Raw genomic sequence first — 21,921 nt, forward strand, 5'->3', positions numbered from 1 at the left:
TATCATATTAAAAAAATATATACCTACTATTTTTTTTAAAAAAAAACCAAATTATTTATCTATACCCTATATGTCAGCTGAAATTATTGGAAAACTAAACTAGTTTTATCATCAGGCTGTTATTAGTCACAAAGCTCTAATGCCAGATTTATGTTTGCCTAAAACAAAAACCACCCACCAAAATGGCAGAATTTTACCAGGAAGGTTTAACTGAGATATTTTTATGACATTATATATGTTTTACGAAAGACTTTCTGCAAAGACACTCAACCTGCATCCTTGGCTCAAAACCTTGGACGCAGTTCTTTTAAAACCAAGCTTCACCATTTTTGAGGAAGGGTTGATTCCTGCAAAGTGAACAGATTTTCCTCAGCATCGCTCTGGCAGAGCAAGACTGGAGAATCTGTCCAAGCAACCAAAATTCTGCTCTCCTTCACAGGCGATCAAACACGAAGAACCTCGTGCACTCTGTTTAATTTGATAAAATGTGGATTTCCAGCAACTCAAGAGGACGAAGCCCTTAATATGTGGTGTCCCTTCCAATGCCAAATTCCTCAAGAGAAAACCAAAGCGGTGGGAAAAGATTTCAGCGGCATCACTTCCACCCCTGTGCGAATCCCACTTGGAGAGCAAAACCCAGACCCGAGAGGGGCAAAAGAAGGCAGAATAAATGGGCGCGTTTCACAGAATCTGTATTGTCTACTCCTGCCAACGATCCGACTGCCGGTGTACATTTTCACAGTGTCTGACTAGTGAAAAAGGATTTGGTCTTTCGGCACGTGGGATTCACACAAAGGGGGCAACTCAGTGTTAACTGCTTGGAGCATAGTTCGTTCGACTTGAGGTGTGAGCAGACCAAATCTGCCAGAGCCTGAAAAATACAAAAAAATACATTTAAGTTTAATTTTAAAATGTAAAAATACATTTACTGATCACAATAACTTTTTAATCCGCTAGCAAGCTATTTTATAAGCAAATAATACTTTAAGCATGATGATGATGGTTAGTGTGATTAATATACATATATCTACATATGTTCTGACCGAGGCTTCCCGAGAGCAGGAAGCAAACTCCTTGTCCTGACAAAAAACCCTTTTATTAATTTACTGTGAATTCTGCTCATTCACATCCAGCAAAGTCTTTCAAAGGAGGATTTACAGTCACAGACCTTATCTGGCTTGGAGAGCTGCCAGGCTGATATCTGCAAACCTTGGCAAAGAGTCTCAGAGAGTCACAAACCCGTTAAGCGAACTAATTGTCTCCTGCAAACTCCACTCCCCCTTTGCTCCTCTTTTATTTTGTCTGGGAGGAGCCCTTCATCGTCCACCTGTGGCCTTACTCCCAAGTCCCCTACTCCCTGTTCTTTAGCTGTTCCCTTCGTCTGGCAACTTTGCGCATGCGCACACTGGGAACAAGCTCCAGCTGTTTGTCTGCCTCATTGATGTCTGACTCTGAAGGCAGCTGATAACTGGCATACGGCTCTGGCCCCCTCTCTGCCTCCGACACAGGGCCCTCATCAGAGCCTTCCCCAAACTCCAGGATTGACCCATGCTCCTCCCCAACTCCCTCGCTGTCCAAATCTGCTGCCAGCTGCGCTGCCTACTGGCAAGCCACAACAATACATACATACAAGTAGTTCTTGATTTACGACCGCAGTTGAGCCCAAAACTTTTGGTGCTAAGTGAGACGATTGTTAAGTGAGTTTTGCTCACTTACAATCTTGCTTGCCACAGTTGTTAAGTGAATCATTGCAAGTTAAGTTAGTGACAGTGTTGTTAAGCGAATCTGGCTTTCCCACTGACTTTGCTTGTCACAAAGTCACAAAAAGTGATCACACATGACCTCAGGACACGCCAACTGTCATAAATATGAGTCATGTGAGCATGCGGATGCTGCAATGGTCGTAAATGTGAAAAATGGCTTCAAGTCACTTTTTTTAAGTGCCGTTGCAACTTTGGTCACTAAATGAATTGTTGTAAGTCAAAGACTACTGTGCTTGAAATGGGGAGGGAGGAAGAATACCAAAGACCAGCTAATTATTATTTTTTTCAAAAAAAAAAAATCTGCAAGAATTTGCCAATTCAGATGTTTTCTGTTGTTTTTCAAGACAATAGTACAATCATTTATTTATACCCTTGTTTTCAAAATTTCTACATTTAAGAACTCGATGAAGTAGCAAATCGTGAGCCAGAACAAGCTCTAAGTGAACATCCTCCAGATGTTCTGGGATTAGGAATTCTAATTACATTTCCACTATATCTGGAGAGCCCCAAATTGGATTTGATTCTGACTGAGCATATGCAAGATAGGATTTCATAAAGACAAAAAATGCAACCAGTCCCAAAGTAGGAAATGTAAATGTGAGTGAACAGTAGCCTTAATAAGTGGAAGAAAAAAATGGAGCAACTCTGGAAAGTTTAGATATCCCTAGGCCCCATATCTGCAGCCACCAGAGCCCGCTAATCAGAGAACTGATGGAAGACTTCCTACTACCACGAAAACCCTTTAAAAGGCATATCACACTTTAGAACAGGTATTTCCAACCGGGGGCGCTCGCATCCCCTGGGGGTGTGAGATGGTATTCCAAGGGGTGAGAAAACCTGGGTTTAGACGTTTCAAAATTATGGTGTACTAGCTGGATAACCGTGCTGGATAACATTGTTTTGCAATGAAACTATGTGATCAGGCTATGAAGGAGAAATTTGATTCACAATCTGTTGGCTCAGTGGTGGTCAGTGATTGAAGCACATAATTGCTCCCACCACCTTGAGTCCCAAAGCAGTTCCGCAGGTGGAAGGCGTAGACATTTTGATGAGGTACCGACATTTAATAGCATAAGGAGCCCCAGACTGCTGCTGAGTGAAGGAGTGGAATGTCTGCCAGTTTGAACTGAGTTAATGGAATGTGAGGCAACTGGCAGTTGGAACAGAGTTCTTTTTAGATGGGGAGGGGGAGTAGAACTCCTTAGCATCAGAGTGTGTTAATTACTGTATAAGAAATACTAATGATCTGATGGTCATTTCAAAAAATCCTTTCTTAGCGAGCACCTAGAAACCAAGAGAAAAATATGTGCCAAATTTCAAGTTTATAGGCTTTACGGTTCTGGAGATTTCGTGATGAGTGAGTGGTATTTGGTTTATAGATGATTGATAGATAGGTAAGTAGGTAGGTAGGTAGGTAGGTAGGTAGGTAGGTAGGTAGGTAGGTAGGTAGGTAGATGATAGATAGATAGATAGATAGATAGATAGATAGATAGATAGATAGATAGATAGATAGATAGATATGCGCAAGAATATATCAGAAGCGTTCTAGGGGTGTGGGGTATAGAAAAGGTTGGGAATCCCTGCCTTAGAAGAAGCATTGCAAGGCTGCCAGAATTCCTCCATCGCAAAAACCTGCTTCTATGGATAAAGTGACCCCACCCATTTGGTGATCCTCAGCCCTCCCAAAATGTTACACGTGTCCAGCAAAATTCTTGTTAGAGAAACAGGAGTCTACCCATGGTGTCTTCTCTGGAGAAACCCACATTTCTCCCTCTCTGAGGCAGATGGGCAATTCAGAAATGTAAAAAATAAATACAATTAAAATTTTCTCAGGGAAATAGGGAAGCGGTACCTTGGCAAACAATGGATTTCCATTCAAGGATTCTGCTCTTCTGATATTTTCAACCCCACACTGAAGAATAAGAGAAGGAAAACGGTTGAGACACAGTATCCTATTTGTCTTTGGCTAAAGCAATAGGAATGGAATTGGAGCTAAATACAGTTCATTTTCACAGGCACAAAAAGAGCAGTTTCCCCATATTTTGTTGTCACTTATTTATTTATTCTATTTCTATAGCTGCCCAGAGCTGTGGTGGGATTCAAATGTTTTACTACCGGTTCTGTGGGCGTGGCTTTGTGGGCGTGGCAGGGGAAGGATACTGCAAAATCCCCATTCCCTCCCAACTCTCAAAATTTCCGCTAGAGGTTCTCTAGAGCTTGTCAGAACTGGCTGAATACCACCTCTGGCCCAGAGTCATTTGCTATGGGTGGCTATAGATATTGAAAACAAATAATAAAATAATAAACAAAATAAAATAAATAATAAAATAAAATAATAAAATATACTAAAATATAATATAATAAAATAATATAATATAATAAAATATAATAAAATATAATAAAACAATAAAATATTATAAAACAATAAAATATAATAAAATATAATATAATAGAATAATAAAATAAAATAATAAAATAAAATAATAAAATAAAATAATAAAATAAAATAATAAAATAAAATAATAAAATAAAATAATAAAATAAAATAATAAAATAAAATAATAAAATAAAATAATAAAATATAATAAAATAAATAACAAAATAAATAATATAATAATAAAATATAATAAAATAATAAAATATCGTAAAATAATAAAATATTGTAAAATAATAAAATATCGTAAAATAATAAAATATCGTAAAATAATAAAATATCGTAAAATAATAAAATAAAATAATAAAATAAAATAATAAAATAAAATAATAAAATAAAATAATAAAATAAAATAATAAAATAAAATAATAAAATAAAATAATAAAATAAAATAATAAAATAAAATAATAAAATAAAATAATAAAATAAAATAATAAAATAAAATAATAAAATAAAATAATAAAATAAAATAATAAAATAAAATAATAAAATAATAAAATAAAATAATAAAATAATAAAATAAAATAATAAAATAATAAAATAATAAAATAATAAAATAAAATCTCTCTTCACAGTCCTACCCCCGTCCCTCTTCACAGTCCAACAGTCCAACTCTAGGCCAGAGACTAACATCAACTGCTTATCCCAATGTTTCTCAACCTTAGCAACTTTACCATACATGAACTTCAATTCCCAGAATTCCCCAATTAATATACTGGCTGGGGAATTCTGGGAATTGAAGTCCACATATCTTAAAGTTGTCAAGGTAGAGAAACACTGCTTTATCCTATCCAACTCACCACACTCCAACAAAAAACAATATTTCTTTTAACACATGAATACATCAAATATTTTTGTCAATATGATTAAATACTTCAGGTTTTTACAAGGATTAAGGAAACCTGGAATCAAGCTCATACTTAGTCATGGAAGCTTATTCAGGGACTTGAGTTCAGTGGTGCTTTTAGCCCTGAATTGCTATTCTGGGGAGGGGGGGGAACTAAAGAGGATGTACTATGTATGTGACTTTGGACTCTTAAGGCAAGATGGAATAGAAATTTAAGTAACAGCAGTAGTATGTAATGTAACGCTACTAATGCTAATACCCAATCAATAGCATGGGAGTAGGATGTACAATGCCTGCAGACGCTGCCTTTGGCACCAGCCAGATTCTGTGCTCCATCCATTTTTTATAATTTTTAAAATAATGATAGTGATCTAAAATTCTGAGACAATGTACACGGTGATGGGCTATAGATCACCTGTCTACTTGGACAAGAAGCACCCTGGGAATGAAAGTCCACGCATCTTAAAATTGTCAAGGTAAAGAAACACAGCTAAGTGGGCCAAAAAGGAAGGTGTAGGAGCGTGTCACTTTCTTTTGCCTTTCAGGAAGTAGTTGTTTTCTGACTGTCTGTTCCCATTCTGGCAGCCATCTGTGTCTGCACATGCAACATCTCCTCAACATCCCCATCTGCCCCCATGGATTATCCTATCCTTCCAACAGTAGATGGACATTGGCAAGTCTGGCTTGGAATCCTGGGAGTTGTAGCTCCAACACCTTTAGAAATCACAATGTTCCGACCGAGGCTTCCCAACAGCAGGAAGCAAACATCTGGCCCTGACAAAAACCCCTTTTATTAATTTACTGTGAATTCTGCTCATTCACGTCCAACAAAGTCTTTCAAGGGAGGATTTACAGACACAGACCTTATCTGACTTGGAGAGCTGCCAGGCCAATATCTGCAAACCTTGGCAAGGAGTCTCGGAGAGTCACAAGCCCATTAAGCGAACTAATTGTCTCCTGCAAACTCCACTCCCCCTTTGCTCCTCTTTTATTTCCTCTGGGAGGGGCCAATCATCGTCCATCTGTGGCCTTACTCCTACGTCATCCCCTGTTCTTTAGCTGTTCCCTTCGTCTGCAACTCTGTGCATGCGCACACTGGGAACAGGCTCCAGTTGTTCGTCTGCCTCACTGATGTCTGACTCTGAAGGCAGCTGACAACTGGCATATGGCTCTGGCCCCCTCTCTGCCTCCGACACAGAGCCCTCATCCGAGCCTTCCCCAGACTCCAGGACTGGCCCATGTTCCTCCCCAACCTCCTCACTGTCCGAATCTGCTGGGACTTCAAATATGGGTTGTAACACACGGAGTCAAACATGCATCTTTGTGTAATATTGCAACCGTTGAAGGGTGAGGGAAAACCCAACTTGTAATAATCCTAAACCTTTAGGGAACACTTGTCTCCCGTTAAGGCGCTACAGGTAAACAGTGGTGAGAAAAATAATGGCGTTACCTCATTGGCTAAGACCTGCGCATATTCAATGTCAAGCTCATAGAGTGTTTCAATGTGATCGCTGGTGAATGCAATTGGAACTAACAAAATGTTCTTCTTTCCCCTCTGGCAAAGTCCCTTAATAGTGTCATCTGTCTGAGGACCCAACCAAGCCATCGGGCCGACCTAAAAAAACAAAAAGAGAGAAGGGTTTTTTAGAAAGGACAATTTACTATTTTTGTGGTGGTGATTCAGAGTTGTGTCTGACCTCACGGACCACAACAGGCCACGCCCCACCTTGGTGTCCTTTCATTCTTCTATGATATTTTTTTAATTTCCTAGTCTAGCCTACAAGCCTAGTATTTTCTCGGTAACTTCTTATACAAGTACTTACCATATTTTTCAGACTATAAGACGCACTGGAGTATAAGACACATCATGATTTTGAAGAGGTAATTTTTTTAAAAAAAAGGTTTTTGGACTCTGCAAGCCTCCCAAACCCTCCGCACACCTCGTTTTTTGCACAAAAAAATGGGGGGGGGGGATGCAGAGCTTTGGGAGGCTCTTAGAGTGCTCCTGGGGGCTGGGGGGGGATGAGCAAAAACGGCTAGTTTTTCACAAAAACAGGGCTGTTTTTTTGCCAAAAAGGGTATGCATAGCTTTTAGGAGGCTTGTAGAGTGCTCATGGTGGCTGAGGGGGGCAAAAATGAGAAAAAAAACAGTCCATTTTTCGCTCATTTTTCCCTCGCCATCCCCCAGGAGCACTTTGCAGGCTTCCGAAACCCTCTGCACATCCATTTTTTGCTAAGGGGGCAGGATTTCGGGAGGCCAAAAGTGTTATATTCAGTGTATAAGACGCACCTAGATTTTCACCCTCTTTTTTGAGAGGAAAAAGGTACTTAACCAGTCATCACCATGCTTAACTTCTTCTGTGCCCAACAGCTGAAACAGATGCTATCATATTTGACTGATGTATAACACCAAAACATACTTTATAACAATTGGCAGGTGAAGCCAAATTGAGCCAGACTCAGACTGAATGAGTCCCAAACAAATTCAATGATGGAGAAGCATTTTATCAGAATTCCCTGGGATGACATACCTTGGACTGCCACACAAGCCTATATGGATTGCAATGACCAAGTTTCTCCATCACTTTTTGAACGGTAGCTCCCACTTCCTGTGGATATGGGTCACCGCGATTCACTACCTATAGCACGGAAACAAGAACGAAGACAAGCAATTTTTCTGAAAGGAGAAAAGCACTTATTTGCTTAAAGCAAAGACTTTAAATTATTTTCTAGTCGTGAGCCCCCAAAGTCCCTTAATCTTTATGATTTTCACATGTGTAAAAGGTTCATTTTCATATCTTTTTTTTAAAAAAAAACATGTTTTTAAAAAAATGTTTTATTATATAAAATACAAAGAAAAATAAAATAGGAAATTAAGGGAAGGAAGAGGAGTGAGGAAAGGGGTGTGTGAGATACAAGGGGAAAAGGGAAAGGAAAAGAAGGGAAAGGAAAGGAGAAAGGAAAGGAATGGAAAGGAAAGGAAAGGAAGAGAAGGGAAGGGGAAAAGGAAAGGAGAAAGGAAAGAAGAAAGGAAAGGAAGGGAAAGAAAAGGAGAAAGGAGAAAGGAAAGGAAAGGAAAGAAGAAAGGAAAGGAAGGGAAAGGAGAAAGGAAAGGAAAAAGGCATTGACTTCTGACTCTTCTTAGCACAGTACAAGATAAAACCATTTCCACCTGAACTTTTTGCTTTTATACATTAACATATAACTAGCTATTTCTATTATGACAAATCTTTCTGATCAACAAAACCAAAGTTTCATTCTTTTTCTATCACAAGCACAGCATCCAGAAGTGATATCCAAATGAGAATATATTTTCCTCTTTGAAAAAAATAATCAATTTCACAATTCCTGCTTTATCTTCCTTGCTTTGGAAATAACATGTATTTCTAGTTGAACCTAAAAATCTTTCTGAACTGTCATCATTTTTATTAACAAGATTCATTGCATTCTTTCAATTTCTTTGACCGTAATAAAGAAAAAAACCCTCTTTTTTCACTCTTTTTAAGTGCTATTTTTTTTAAAGTCAGAACTTTCTAATTAACTTTCTAAGTTCATTCTTAACTTTTCATTTTTAAGATGCAGGATTGCCTTAACTGGAGTATGCTATTCTCCAGCAGCAGCATTGTTTTCAAACCTATTTTGGATTTACTACTTGTTTCTGTTATTGCCAAAGACCGCTAGATGGCGCCAGGTTTCCACAAATCGCAAAACCTGAGGCGCCAGGAGACCGTTTCAAGTTTTAATGCCATATTTCTTTCAATAAACGGAACATTATCAGTTCTGCTTTAGTTTTGTTACGCTGTGAAAACCGTTCGCCAATTACTTCCAGAAAAAAAAAAAAGAATTAACATCTGGAGTTCATGTTTCCTCTTTTAAGTTACCAAAATTTACTTTAACAAAGAACGGGGATTCAAGCCTGAAGCCTATTTTTTTATAAAAAGGATATGAACAGCCTAACCACATGCCTGCAAATGCGTATCACTTGTGCTAAATTTTAAGCACAGGAAGTTTCCTGCTTTAATTGTTTGCAGGTTATTTCCCAAAAAAGAATTATTATTATTATCTGGAAATTCATTACATTATCCTCAGTCCTGGCAATCATCCTAAGAAACATGCATGTTATGTATATGTATAACTTTAAGACACAGGCTGTTCTCCTTCTCTGCTGATTCCTGCTCTGTTCTTTCTCGGTTTCCCAAGAACTGTCAATTTGAAGAAGAGTGTCACATCTCAACCAGGTTACCTCTGTGTAATACTGGGTGAAAAAAATGCACTCAATCCCTTGTCAATCCCTGACTTTTTGGCTCAAGTGACCTATAGAGAAGGCACCTGCTATAAAAGCTGCCTTTTTTCATCATTGGTGACTTGGGTAAAACTATGCTTGGCAATATTTACTATAAATAGTGGGCTGTCTGAGTCTGCTACCATAATGAAATTCATTCATTCATTCATTCATTCATTCATTCATTCATTCATTCATTCATTCATTCATTCATTCCCCATCTTGTTTCAAATGTCTATGGAGATTCTCACGCATTCAACTCATGGTTTGTCCCAAATGTGCTTTTTCCAAAAGGCAACTGGGCTTTCCTTTTGGAATGTTTTTTTTTTCCTTGAAAAAATATTTTCCTTCAAAATGTTTTCAAGAAAAACAACCAAGAAATGCCAATTGCTTTTTGGAAAAAGAACTTTTGGGACGAACTCATTTCAAAGCGATTAAAGGCGGGTGAACAACATAAAAACATTAAAATAATAAAAAAAATATTTCTAACCCATAATGAAGCATATGATGGGAGGTGGGGGGAAAGAACTGCAGAGTTCAGGTTTTAAATTATAATCAGGAAAACAAGAGGTAGGAAAGCTTTCAAGGAGACATGGGAGACTATCAACAAGATTTTTGGTCAGATCCTTCTGTTTATTCCTATTTCTGCAGGTATGTTTCTGGCCTGCCGTCAAGAACAGGGAACCTAGAGGCATGTTTCATATGCTTTTAGGTAATGTTCACCAGACTGTAAACTTTTGTTTTATTGTTGAAATCTTGCAAGGTTTCCATCGTTTTGACATGAGATCATGAGAAATCTCTACACACAACAATGCAAAAACATAGAACTAAGGTTGCTGAGGGTGGGACATGGTAGCTTAGTGGCTGGGTTGCTGAGCTTGATGATCAGAAAGGTTGGCAGTTCGGTGGTTCGAATCCCTAGCGCCGCGTAATGCAGTGAGCCCGTTACTTGTCCCAGCTTCTGCCAACCTAGCAGTTCAAAAGCATGTAAAAATGCAAGTAGAAAAATAGGGACCACCTTGGTGGGAAGGTAACAGCGTTCTGTGTACCTTTGCCATTTAGTCATGCCAGCCACATGACTATGGAGATGTCATTAGACAGCACTGGCTCTTCGGCTTAGAAATGGAGATGAGCACCGCCCCCTAGAGTCAGGAACAACTATCACATATGTTACCTTTACCTAAGGTTGCTGAAACCATAAAAGATCCCAGTATCTCATGAGGTTCTAACAATGGTGTGTCTGTGTGTCTGTGTGTGTTTGTGTCTGTGTGTACACATACACTTCTATTTCACCCCGTTTCAGTGCTCCATCTTAACACAAAAATAAGAGAACAGTATAGCTGCTTATATTCTGTTATCCTGAACAGGGAAATTGATGAATGGATCAAGTACAAGGTGGATTTCTATTAGACCGACAGAAAATACTTTCAGTTTTAAAGCAAAGATTTAACAGGGTCAAAAAACGGACTGCTGTTACTCACTGACATTGGTAGAGAATGAGCAGAGAAAAGGATCACCGCCTCTTTTCTCTTATCCGGTGGAAATAAGTCTAGTTCTTTCTTTATGTGGTCTGCAAAACACTGAAAAGCAAAAATAAGAAAATTAAGAATTTAAGGGCATTAAATACAGGGAGTCTTCGATTAGCAAATGTTTGAAATTACAATAAGTACAGTAATAAGTATGTTCCAAACAGGCATGAAATGTGCTACTGATTCAGAACAGGGAGCGTGTGTGCTCATTTCACTCACATGTGGCGCTTCTGCACATGCGCAAGGGTCTGTGATGATGTCTGAGTGGGTGGGCGGAGCCTCCCGCCACTGCCACTACCGGTTCGCCTGAACCGGGGCAAATCGGCAGAATACCACCCCTGGTTCCAAAGTCCCAACATGTTACTGCATTTCAGGTGCTTAGCAACTGGCCCATATTTATGGCTACTTGCAATGTCCTGTGGCAATGTCACTTAACAATCACATGGTTCACACATTCATGACTACCATAAAAACTCTCTAAAAATCAGGTCTGGTCCTGTTGGTGCCTTGACCGCAATGACATACGGCTCAAATTCCAGCCCCAATTGTATTCGTTGTCAGGCCTGGAAGCCATCCTTTGAGTTGGGCCTTCAGGCCTGCCACATTTATTGCAGTGGGAAAATGGAAGGGGGGGATAATATGGAGTGGAATAGATATAGTCAAAATAACATTCCTTTCTCAGAGAGTCAAGGACATCTTTCCCTGCACCTTGCGTGACATGACTGGGAGGCATCTCCAGTTGGGACAGTGTGCCTGATTGGGCCATGTGATGGAAATGTGGGTGCTGGGCAGGGACTTAAACTTTCATTTGGGTGGGGGAAACCTGGAAACTTTCAGATTTGGGTTTTCCCAGATATGTCAATATAACATCGCTAATAAAATGGAACTTTGAGGAACCTCAAACCTCGGAGTCTTCTTTTGTTGAGGGTGTTACTTGGGACCCTGACAGAAGGAAGGAAGGAAGGAAGGAAGGAAGGAAGGAAGGAAGGAAGGAAGGAAGGAAGGAAGGAAGGAAGGAAGGCAGATTGTAATGAGAGTGAGGGAAGACCTGCATTAGCATTTGGCCACCAAGGTGCCCCCAACATGAGTGATATTAAACTGGCCACGTTCCCCCTGATTGAGACAAAGCACAACTCTGAAATCGAGTTTGACACCCCTGCTGTATATAGTCCCTCAAGTGCTTCCTGGAGTAAAGGTAGGTCTGCCTGTTTTATGACTGCAGCATCCAATACAAAAATCTAACCTTAAGAAGGATGACTTAAGAGTTTCTCGCTGATCTGGCATTTATTCAATTTATACGCCACCCATCTCACTAGACAAAGTAACAAAAATATCCTCTCTCTATCACAACAATTGTTCCCACAAACCTTGACAATAAGAAGGTTATTCCTTTGTACTCAGGGAGCTAATAAACTCACTAAATATTGGGTGATCTTTGGATAAGCCTTTTGCAACAAAGTCTTGCCCACTTTCTGCATTTTCTATCTCATATTTCCATTGCAACGGAACTGTCAAGGCAGCTACTGATAGGGCGAGGAGGACATAAACCTCACAGCAAAGCATATTTTTTTCTATCTCCACATTAAAAAAAAACAAAAGGTAATTCATCCTATGAAGAGTTCAGGCGAAAATAAAAACACCAATGTTTCTGCTTTGGGATCTTTATTTGTTTGGGTGGGGAAAACCTGGAAACTTTCAGATTTGGATTTTCCCCAGATGTGCCTATATGACATCTCTAATAAAATGGAACTTTGAGGAACTTCAAGCCTCGGAGTCTTCTTTCGTTGGGAGTTTTACTTGGAACCCTGACAATCGTAAGTCGAGAACTAACCGTAAGGGCTCAGATAAAATGAAGGGCATCTAGACAAGCCTACCAGCATAGAAACCTCTTCTGAGGATCTGTGGGAGGAGAGGAAATTGAGGAAGGCATGACAACACTCTTTAAGACAGTGTTTCTCAACCTTGGCAACTTGAAGATGTCCGGACTTCAACTCCCAGAATTCCCCAGCCAGCATTCGCTGGCTGGGGAATTCTGGGAGTTGAAGTCCGGACATCTTCAAGTTGCCAAGGTTGAGAAACACTGCTTTAAGAAATCTGAAAGTCTCTTTCTCTATACCTGAATGAGGAGAGGATGCGTTGGCCACCTGTCAATCGTGCTCCACTTCATCTTTGGTTTTTCTCCTTTTTGGTGATAGTAGCGATATATTGCATTTAAACTGCTTCCTGAAGAAAGATGAAAGGAAAAGGAAGTGGAGAGATGAAGGGAGAGAGGGAAGAGGAGTAGAGAGGAGCAGGGCAGAGGAGTGGATAAGAGGAGAGAAAAGTCGAAGGAAGAGAAGGAAGAAGAGGGAAAGAGAGAGCGGAAAGGAGAGAAGGAAATGGATGAGGGGAGTAGGAGAGAGGGAAGTGGAGAAGAGGAGAGAGAAGAGGAGAGAGAAGAGGGGAGAGGAGAAGAAGAAAAGGGAGGAAGGAGAAGAAAGGAGAGAGGGGAAAGGAGAGAGAAAATATATAGAATGTTATGGTACAATTATGAAAATAATGTCTCTAACTATGTGGTATAACATTATGCATTTAGAAGAGATTGTAAATGTCTGATTAAGAGAATATTGGTGTATAAAACTATGTAGACTCAAAAAGGACTAGATACAGGCAGAGTACTGCCACTCCAAACTGGAAATGTGATGTATTATAAAGAAAAATATACAATAAAAATATTTATTAAAAAAACCCTGCTTCCTGAAGGATGCAAAATAATAAACTTGGATAAGCCTAACCCAAGAGCAGATCATCTCTTGCCCTTCTTATAAGTCTTTTTCTTCAAATCTCTTTCCCTAAGTCCTCTTCTAATTATGCTGGAGCCATTACCAAACCCGAACCCCAGACAACAATCCGCTAAAATGATGTTTTGAGGTGGGACAGAGATAAGAACTAAAGTGTAAGCCCTAAAATGGGCTACACACTCTAAAGAAAAAGAGTGAAACTAATTCCAAGGTGTAAGAAAATCCAAAATGCTGATTTGTTTCATGAGCACTATTTACAATGTTTCTTAAACTTGGCAACTTTAAGACAGGTGGACTTCAACTCCCAGAATTCCCCAGCCAGTTGAAGTCCACCTGTCTTAAAGTTGCCCAGTTTGAGAACACTACCCTAATCTATCATCCCTAAAGTAGACAAGCAAGCTGAATCCATTTCTGCCCTATGCCTGGCAACATAATGATGTCTTCTTTGACCTAGGTGTCTTAAGTTGCCCATCTCTGGCTTTTGACCCACCCCTTTTTTGGAACTATGAGCCGAGGTGGCGCAGTGGTTATGGTGCAGTACTGCAGGCCACTTCAGCTGACTGTTATCTGCGGCTCAACGGTTCTAATCTCACTGGCTCAAGGTTGACTCAGCCTTCCATCCTTCCGAGGTGGGTGAAATGAGGACCCAGACTGTGGGGGCAATATGCTGACTCTGTAAACCGCTTAGAGAGGGCTGAAAGCCCTATGAAGCGGTATATAAGTCTAACTGCTATTGCTATTGCTAACTTAACGAATTACCTTATCCTGCAAGCGAACTCACCTGTGGTGGAGCAACTATACTGTGGATACTGCGTGAAAGCAATGGCTCGTTCAATGCCATCTCTTTCCATCTCTTCGATCGCTTCTTCCGTCAGTGGATGGACATAGCGAAAGCCGATATAATACTTGTGTGGAGCTGGAAGCAAAGGAGAATGAGTGGCTCTCTACCAGTTAAAGTTTTTTTTTTCTTGGAGGTATATCCATTAAGGCAATTTTCCTCAATCTATAACAGTGTTTCTCAATCTTGGCACCTGTGTGGACTTCAGAACTGAAGGAGCTTCTTGGTTGAGAAGCAAAATGTTTTCAAGGAGACCGCCTGCTGCCAATTACCTCCCACAGACCCATTAGATCACACAGGATTGGCCTCCTCCGGGTTCCATCTACTAGCCAATGCCATCTGGCTACTACCCGGGGGAGGGCCTTCTCTGTGGCAGCTCCGGCCCTCTGGAATGAACTCCCCGCAGAGATTCGGACCCTCACCTCTCTCCAGGCCTTCCGAAAAGCCGTCAAAACCTGGCTTTGCGGGCAGGCCTGGGGTTGATGAGTTCCCTCCCCTCTCGACTTGTATGGTTGCGTGACTCTTGCTTATTTTAATTATCTGTATTTTGTTTTATGTTCCCCTTTTTTCCCCTTTTGAATTGTTCGCCGCCCTGAGTCCTTCCCGGAGAAGGGCGGCATACAAATAATAAAATTCAATTCAATTCAATTCAATAAAGTATCAAGTAAGTCCAGTTGCCTTTTGAGAAAGCCTCTTTGGGATAACCATGACCTTTTTGAGGGAGAATATCTAGAGAAGGGATGTCAAACTCAAGGCCTGAGGGACAAATGGGGATTTGGCAGTAATCTTCCCCTGGAAGGCGGAGGGAATGGAGATTTTACAGTAGACTTCCCTTGCCACGCCCATCAGGCCACGCCCACAGAACCGGTAGCGTACAATGTTGAATCCCACCACTGCTTCCATTCTTTCGAGGTGGGTAAAATGAGGACCCAGATTGTTGGGGCAGAGAGAATGATTCTGTAAACAGCTTAGAGAGGGCTGTAAAAGCACTGTGAAGCAGTATATACCGTATTTTTTGGAGTATAAGACGCACCCTTTTCCCTCAAAAAAGAGGCTGAAAATCTGGGCGCATCTTATACACTGAATACAGCATTTTTTGCCTCACGAAACACACACACCCTTTCAACAAAATGGCTGTGCATAGCTTTTAGAAGGCTTTCAGAGAGCTCCTGGGAGCTGGGGAGGGCAGAAATGAGCAAAAAACGGCCCATTTTTTGCTCCCCCAGTCCCCAGCAGCACTCTATAAGCTTCCTAAAGGCTACCTGTGCCTTTTTTTTTTTTTTGGACAAAAAATGGGCCCATTTTTGCAAATAACGGTCTGTTTTTTGCTCATTTTTTCCCTCCCCCCGGAGAACTCTATAAGCTTCCTAAAGTCTATCCATGCCCTTTTTTGGGGGAAAAAAAGGGGGGGGCGTTTTTGCAGAGTGCAAAAACTTTTTTTTTTAATTTCCTCTTCAAAACCTTGTTGCGTCTTATACTCTGGTACGTCTTATACTCCGAAAAATACGGTAAGTGCTAGTGCTAGTCCCAATGACCTGATGGCTGCAAAGAAATACAATTCTTACACACACCCAAAGCCATCGTCCTCTCAGAATCTATATTTCCATCCCCATACCATCCAGTCCCAATGATCTGTACCCATCCTTCCCACCCCGCACCACCCCCATCACAACTGATGGAGCTTCTAAGCCAAGAAGTGAAACATCTTCTTTCTCAAGAAAGAAATAGTCCAGTTGCTTTTTTGGGGGGGGGGAGGGGAGCACCGTTGACACGAAACTGCTTTAGCGCCAGCCCTTTTCAAAACAGATTTTTCTTCTTTCTTCCTGTCAGGTAGAGCTGGCAGAAAATGGATCCAGCATTAACAACTTGAAGGATTTGCTAGAAAGCTTTCTCAAGTCCTGCTGTCAATATGGAGGTTGATAAAGCTGTTTGATCTGGTTTAAGGTAATTTATGGGCTAAAGGACAGTCCGAGCTTTCTCTTCTGCACGAAAATAGACTTGGTTTCATTCCTTCTGCAGCAGTGTTTCTCAGCCACTCTAAAAATGGGTGGATTTCAGCTCCCAATCAAAAGGAATGAGCAGAGTTGGCGCAGTGGTTAAAACAGTGGTGGGTTCCTACTGGTTTTGGACCAGTTTGGTCAAATCGGTAGTGGTTTGGTGGCCTGGATCGCTAAAACCGGCAGCGACCCAGGCCTGCCACACTCCCCAACTAGTTCCCCAGTCAGTGCTGTTGGCACCGCCATTTTGTTTTTGTGCATGCGCTGAACAATTTTAATTGCATTGCGCATGCATGTACGCACACAAGCGAACCGGCATAGTGCCGGCCAGAAGTACTACAGGCTACTTCTTCTGACTGACTGCTGACTGCAATTTGGCAGATCGAATCTCACCAGGCTCAAGGTTGACTCAGCTTTCCATCCTCCCGAGGTGGGTAAATTGAGGACCCAGATTGTTGGGGCCAATAGGCTGACTCTGTAAACTGCTTAGAGAAGGCTGTAAAGCAGTATATAAGTCTAAGTGCTACTGCTATCAGCATGGTGCTTAGCAAATTCTAGGGGTTGGAGTCTTCAGGCTTTAAAGTTGCCAAGATTCAGAAACATTGCTCCAGAGGATTACACTAGAAAGTACTGGAGAAATCTCAAAAGGGGATTAGAAAAGGACCGAGAAGAAAAAGAAAAGCCTATTATTTGCACATCGCATTTAATCTGATTATTAAATTAAGGTATTTTCTGGGTTTAAACAATGCATTGAGTTATCAACTAACCAATGGGCTGGATTACTGTAATATATCAAAGCCACAGTATAGACAAAACCCCCACCTGAATTAAAACTGAACAGATTTAGCTCATTTTGCAAATGCAGCTACTGCAGGGGTGAAATCCAGCAGGTTCTGGGGAACTGGTAGCGGAAATTCTGAGTAGTTTGGAGAACAGGCAAATGTCACCTCTGGCTGGCCCCAGAATGGGAAGGGAATGGAGATTAGTCTTCCTTTATTTATTTATCAGCACAAATGCAACACACACACACACACACACACACACACACACAACCACAAGATTTTTACAACCCCCGGTATGCCCAAATATGGGAGGAAGATCACTACTTCCATTCTCTGTCCTTCGGCTCGTCACAAGAGACCATCCAGGCAGAAACCCAATATGTTTACTGTTGCCTTTTGTTACATTTTGTTGTATTTGTGCTGATCTCCCTTTATTTATTTATCAGCACAAATACAACAATATATATAAAAATATTGGGTTTCTGTCTGGATGGTCTCTTATGATTAGCCGATGGACAGAGAATGGAAGTAGTGAGCCTCCTCCCATATTTGGGCATACCGGGGGTTGTGATTTTATATATGTGTGTGTGTGTGTGTGTGTGTGTGTGTGTGTGTGTGTGTGTGTGTGTGTGTGTTTTTAATTTGTGCTGATAAATAAATAAAGGGAGACTAGTATAGATGTATTTCAAGCTATTTAGCTCTCATCAGCTAGCCATACCCTTACTGGGATTTTTATACACACACAAACAAACACTCACATATATACATATATGTATATATATGTATATGTATGTGTGTGTATGTATGTGTGTGTATATATATATATATATATATATATATATATATATATATATATATATATATATATATATATATATATGTATGTGTGTGTATGTATATGTATGTATGTATGTATGTATCTATGTATATATATGTAGATATGTAGATAGATATATATATATATGTGTGTGTGTGTGTGTGTGTGTGTGTTTTTATTTGTGCTGATAAATAAAGCACAAATAAAAAAACACAAATATAACAAAGGCAACAGTAAAAATATTGGGTTTCTGTCGTGATGGACTCTTGTGACGAGCCGAAGGACAGCCCTCTGCCAGCGAAAATGGAGCCCGGGCCGGGCCGCTCCGTTTCCACTGGCAGAGGGTTGCTGGAGGTCGTTGCGGCTGAAAACGGAGCCTGGGAGGGCCACACGCGGGCCTGTCCTTCACTGTTTCCAGGGTGGCCCGGCAGGCCAGATCTAACACCCTGTGGACCGGATGCAGCCCACAGGCCCTTGAGTTTGACCCCCTTGCTATACATGATACTCCTGTTGCAGTGCCCTTCTGTGCTGCATGATGGAAAATACATAATAGGCAGAAGGTATTTCCTAGTATCTGATTTACGGCTTTTCTAAGGGTATCTGGCTGGCCATTCCTGGAAATGGAAACCTGGAGAAACAGATGCATCATTCTCTAGAGCAGCATAAAACGAGCTACGCCCTTAAAAAAAGAACAGAGCTTAAATGTTTCCAAGCTGTAAGAAAATGGACAGTCTCATAACCCCTATTTAGAGTGCTCCTCAACCTCCAGCAACTTTAAGACACGTGGACTACAAGTCCCAGAATTTCCCAGCCAACATGTTGGCTGGAGAATTCTGGGAGTTGAAGTCCCAAAATTCTGATCGTTGTCAAGGTTGAGAAACATTGCTCTAGAAGTCAATTACTGGAAGTGATAAAAAACTCTAATTCTAGAAGAGAAAGTGTGCAGCCCATTTTCTACAGGAGGAAGAGATAAGGAATGGACACTGGAAACAGCCTAATCAGAATTAAACCTTTCAGCGCTCAGCTCTCCTATGGAAATCAATGGGCTTTAACTGCTAGAAGCTGATAGGAGTCAATCCTGACAATCAGGTGACTGCCTGGACTAATAACCTTTAGTTTTGTTGATAAGGGTTTTCTCCCCCCAGAAGCGGTTTGCCATTGTCTGCTTCCCAAGAGTGAGTGACCAGCATAAGGTCACTCACAGCTGGCTTTGTCTCTAAGAAAGGACTAGAACTCACGGCCTCCCAGTTTATAGCCTGATGCCTTAACCACTAAATTAAACTCATTCATTCATTCAAATTTTACCTGGGACTGGATGGGAAATCACCAAGAAATCATAGCTTCGTGATGGAGAACCTATGGCATGCAGAGCCCTCTGCAGGCATGTGGGTTGTCCCCTTAGCTCAACTCCACCACGCACGCATGCGCACCTCCCGCCGGCCAGCTGATTTTCTGCTGTGCATGCCTGGGGATTGGGGTGTATGTGGGAGACACACGCTCATGTGCGGGAGTAGCATGCACATGCGGGGGGGGTCACACGTGCATTGCATTATGCGGGCGGGCGTGTTGTCACGCGCATGCTCTGGGCATGCAACGACGACAAGGTTAGCCATCACTTTCCTAGGTCATGAGCTAAACTGGGATTTTTTTAAAAAAAATAAAAATTATAGATTAAGTCAACGCAAGCCACCTTCAAAAGGTTTCCAAGAAAAGTATAAAGGATATGTCTCTGTAATTTAAAAGAGCAGTTACAAGTTCGACTCGAGTGAATATTTACTCTTTTAAAATCCTTGGTAAAACTTTAAATATTCCATTCCGACCTTTTCCTTTTCCACAATGGAAAAAGGGTGGAATTAATTCCTTCCTTTCTGGAAGAGCTGTGCGTGCATTTTACCCAGGGGAAACAGGCAATATTGCAAAAGCTTCTAGCAATTATAAAACGTTGCTTTAAAAAGAAAAGAATTCACTGCAACGAGCAGGAAGCCGTGCTTCTCCTCGCTGTCTTGAAAAGTCCTCCTGTAGACATTAGCATGCTTGCCAGGGTGCAGAATTTAGAGAGGGAAAATTCCGTCACATAATCAGAGTCCGCGTTAAGATGCAAGAGACGTTCAAACAGATAAAGTCAGGGCGGCTTTCAGTTGGGAAACCACACTGTGAAGTAAGAAGGAGTGAGAAGGTCTGACAAGCACCGATAATACTTCCTAAACCATTAACTTGCTGCTCTGAAGTCCCAACCCTTTAACTGCCTAAATTTGATGAAAAAGTGTCTGGCTTGCCTGCTGAAGAATGGAGAGTCCTTGATGGTCTCTGAGGTTGGTTGTTTAAGGATGATATGAAAACTAAGATCATGGCATCTGTCCCTCTTAATTCCTGGCAAATAGATGGGGAATAAATGGAGGTGGTGACTGATTTTATTTTCCTGGGCTCTAAGATCACTGCAGATGGGGACTGCGCCAAGAAATTAAAAGTCACTTACTCCTGGGAAGGAAGGCAAATCTAGACTGCATACTAAAATGCAGAGACATCACCCTGCCAACAAAAGTGTGTATAGTCGAGGTTATGGTTTTCCCAGTTGCAATGTATGGCTGTGAAAGTTGTACCATAAGAAAGGATGAGTGCCAAAGAATGGAGGCCTTTGTATTGTATTTTGTATTTGTATTTATTTGTCTTGTATGCCGCCCACTCCCGAAGGACTCCGGGCGGCTCACAATAGACAAGGGAAGGGGGAAAACTAGACAAAGACAACACTTTAAAAACAAAACCGCAACATTCACAATTTCCGCGGGGCTGGATGTTTCACAGGCCCCCCGGCCTGCTGGAGCAGCCAGAACTTAGCGGCTTTGTGGAAAGCCGGGGGGGTCATAAGGGTCCGGATCTCGACAGGGAGATCATTTCAGAGGGCTGGAGCTGCAACAGAGAAGGCTCTCCCCCGGGGGGTCGCCAGCCGACATTGGCTGGCGGATGGAATCCGGAGGAGACCTAACCTGTGAGATCTAATCGGTCTATGGGAGGTAATCGGCAGGAGGCCGTTTACTCTTTGAACTATGGTGCTGGAGAAGACTTCTATGAGTCCCTTGGACTGCAAGGCAATCAAACCAGTCCTAGAGGAGATCAGCCCTGACAGCTCTTTAGAAGGTCAGATCCTGAAGAGGAAACTCAAATACTTTGACCACCTAATGAGAAGAAAGGACTCCCTGGAGAAGAGCCTCATGCTGGGAAAGATTGAGGGCAAAAGAAGAAGGGGACAGCAGAGAATGAGGTGGCTAGATGGAGTCACAGAAGCAGTCGGTGTGAGCTTAAATGTACTCCAGAGGATGGTAGAGGACAGGAAGGCCTGGAGGAACATTGTTGCAACTAACAAGAAAAATTTACTTTGGGCAGTGTATAACAAGCAACAAGCACCACAAATATGTAAAAATGTTCATTATGAAAATATAAAAAGTCTTTATAAAAAAAAAAGTGGGGGGGAGCCACTATTAAAAATATCCAAACCCAGAGAGAGTTTTAAAAAATCATCAACCACAATGAAGCCATCTAAGAACATCTCTGGCTCCCTGACTCCTTGCCCAGGCATTGAGAGGGCTGAAAGAAGAATATTCAAGTACTCCCGCATACTCTTCATCTTACACCATTCCGACGTTCAAAGTTACAACGGCACCAAAAAAAGTGACGCACGGCTGCCCCGTGACCCCATTCGTCTGGATGCTTATAGCTGTCCAAGTGATGATCTTAGCCGAACACTTTACTAACCTATGAAATCTATTTCAGCTTGTGGGAGGCGATGGGACCATTTGATAGAGGGACTTTGCAGGTGAAACTTTCTCCAGTCTTCGGAAGATAGAACCAATTCTA

The 21,921-nt window shown here is 41.2% G+C and overlaps 1 protein-coding gene across 1 annotated transcript in view; it reads right to left on the bottom strand.

The window, feature by feature from the left end:
• Positions 1-675: 675 nt before the first annotated feature.
• The window catches only part of FECH (ferrochelatase), a 31,525-nt gene continuing 10,279 nt past the window's right edge, over positions 676-21,921 (bottom strand). Inside the window, exons 5-11 of the mRNA XM_087715351.1 lie at positions 14,417-14,551; positions 12,972-13,078; positions 10,808-10,906; positions 7,576-7,683; positions 6,495-6,659; positions 3,616-3,675; positions 676-871 (exon numbers count right to left, since the gene is read on the bottom strand). Coding sequence (XP_087571477.1) covers positions 737-871; positions 3,616-3,675; positions 6,495-6,659; positions 7,576-7,683; positions 10,808-10,906; positions 12,972-13,078; positions 14,417-14,551 — 809 coding nt within the window. The 3' untranslated portion in view covers positions 676-736. The remainder of the gene's footprint in view (positions 872-3,615; positions 3,676-6,494; positions 6,660-7,575; positions 7,684-10,807; positions 10,907-12,971; positions 13,079-14,416; positions 14,552-21,921) is intronic.

The sequence above is a fragment of the Thamnophis sirtalis genome, unplaced genomic scaffold, assembly GCF_051295495.1.
Source record: "Thamnophis sirtalis isolate CommonGarterSnake01/CBP01778 unplaced genomic scaffold, rThaSir2_p1.2 scaffold_5, whole genome shotgun sequence".
Taxonomy (NCBI): domain Eukaryota; kingdom Metazoa; phylum Chordata; class Lepidosauria; order Squamata; family Natricidae; genus Thamnophis; species Thamnophis sirtalis.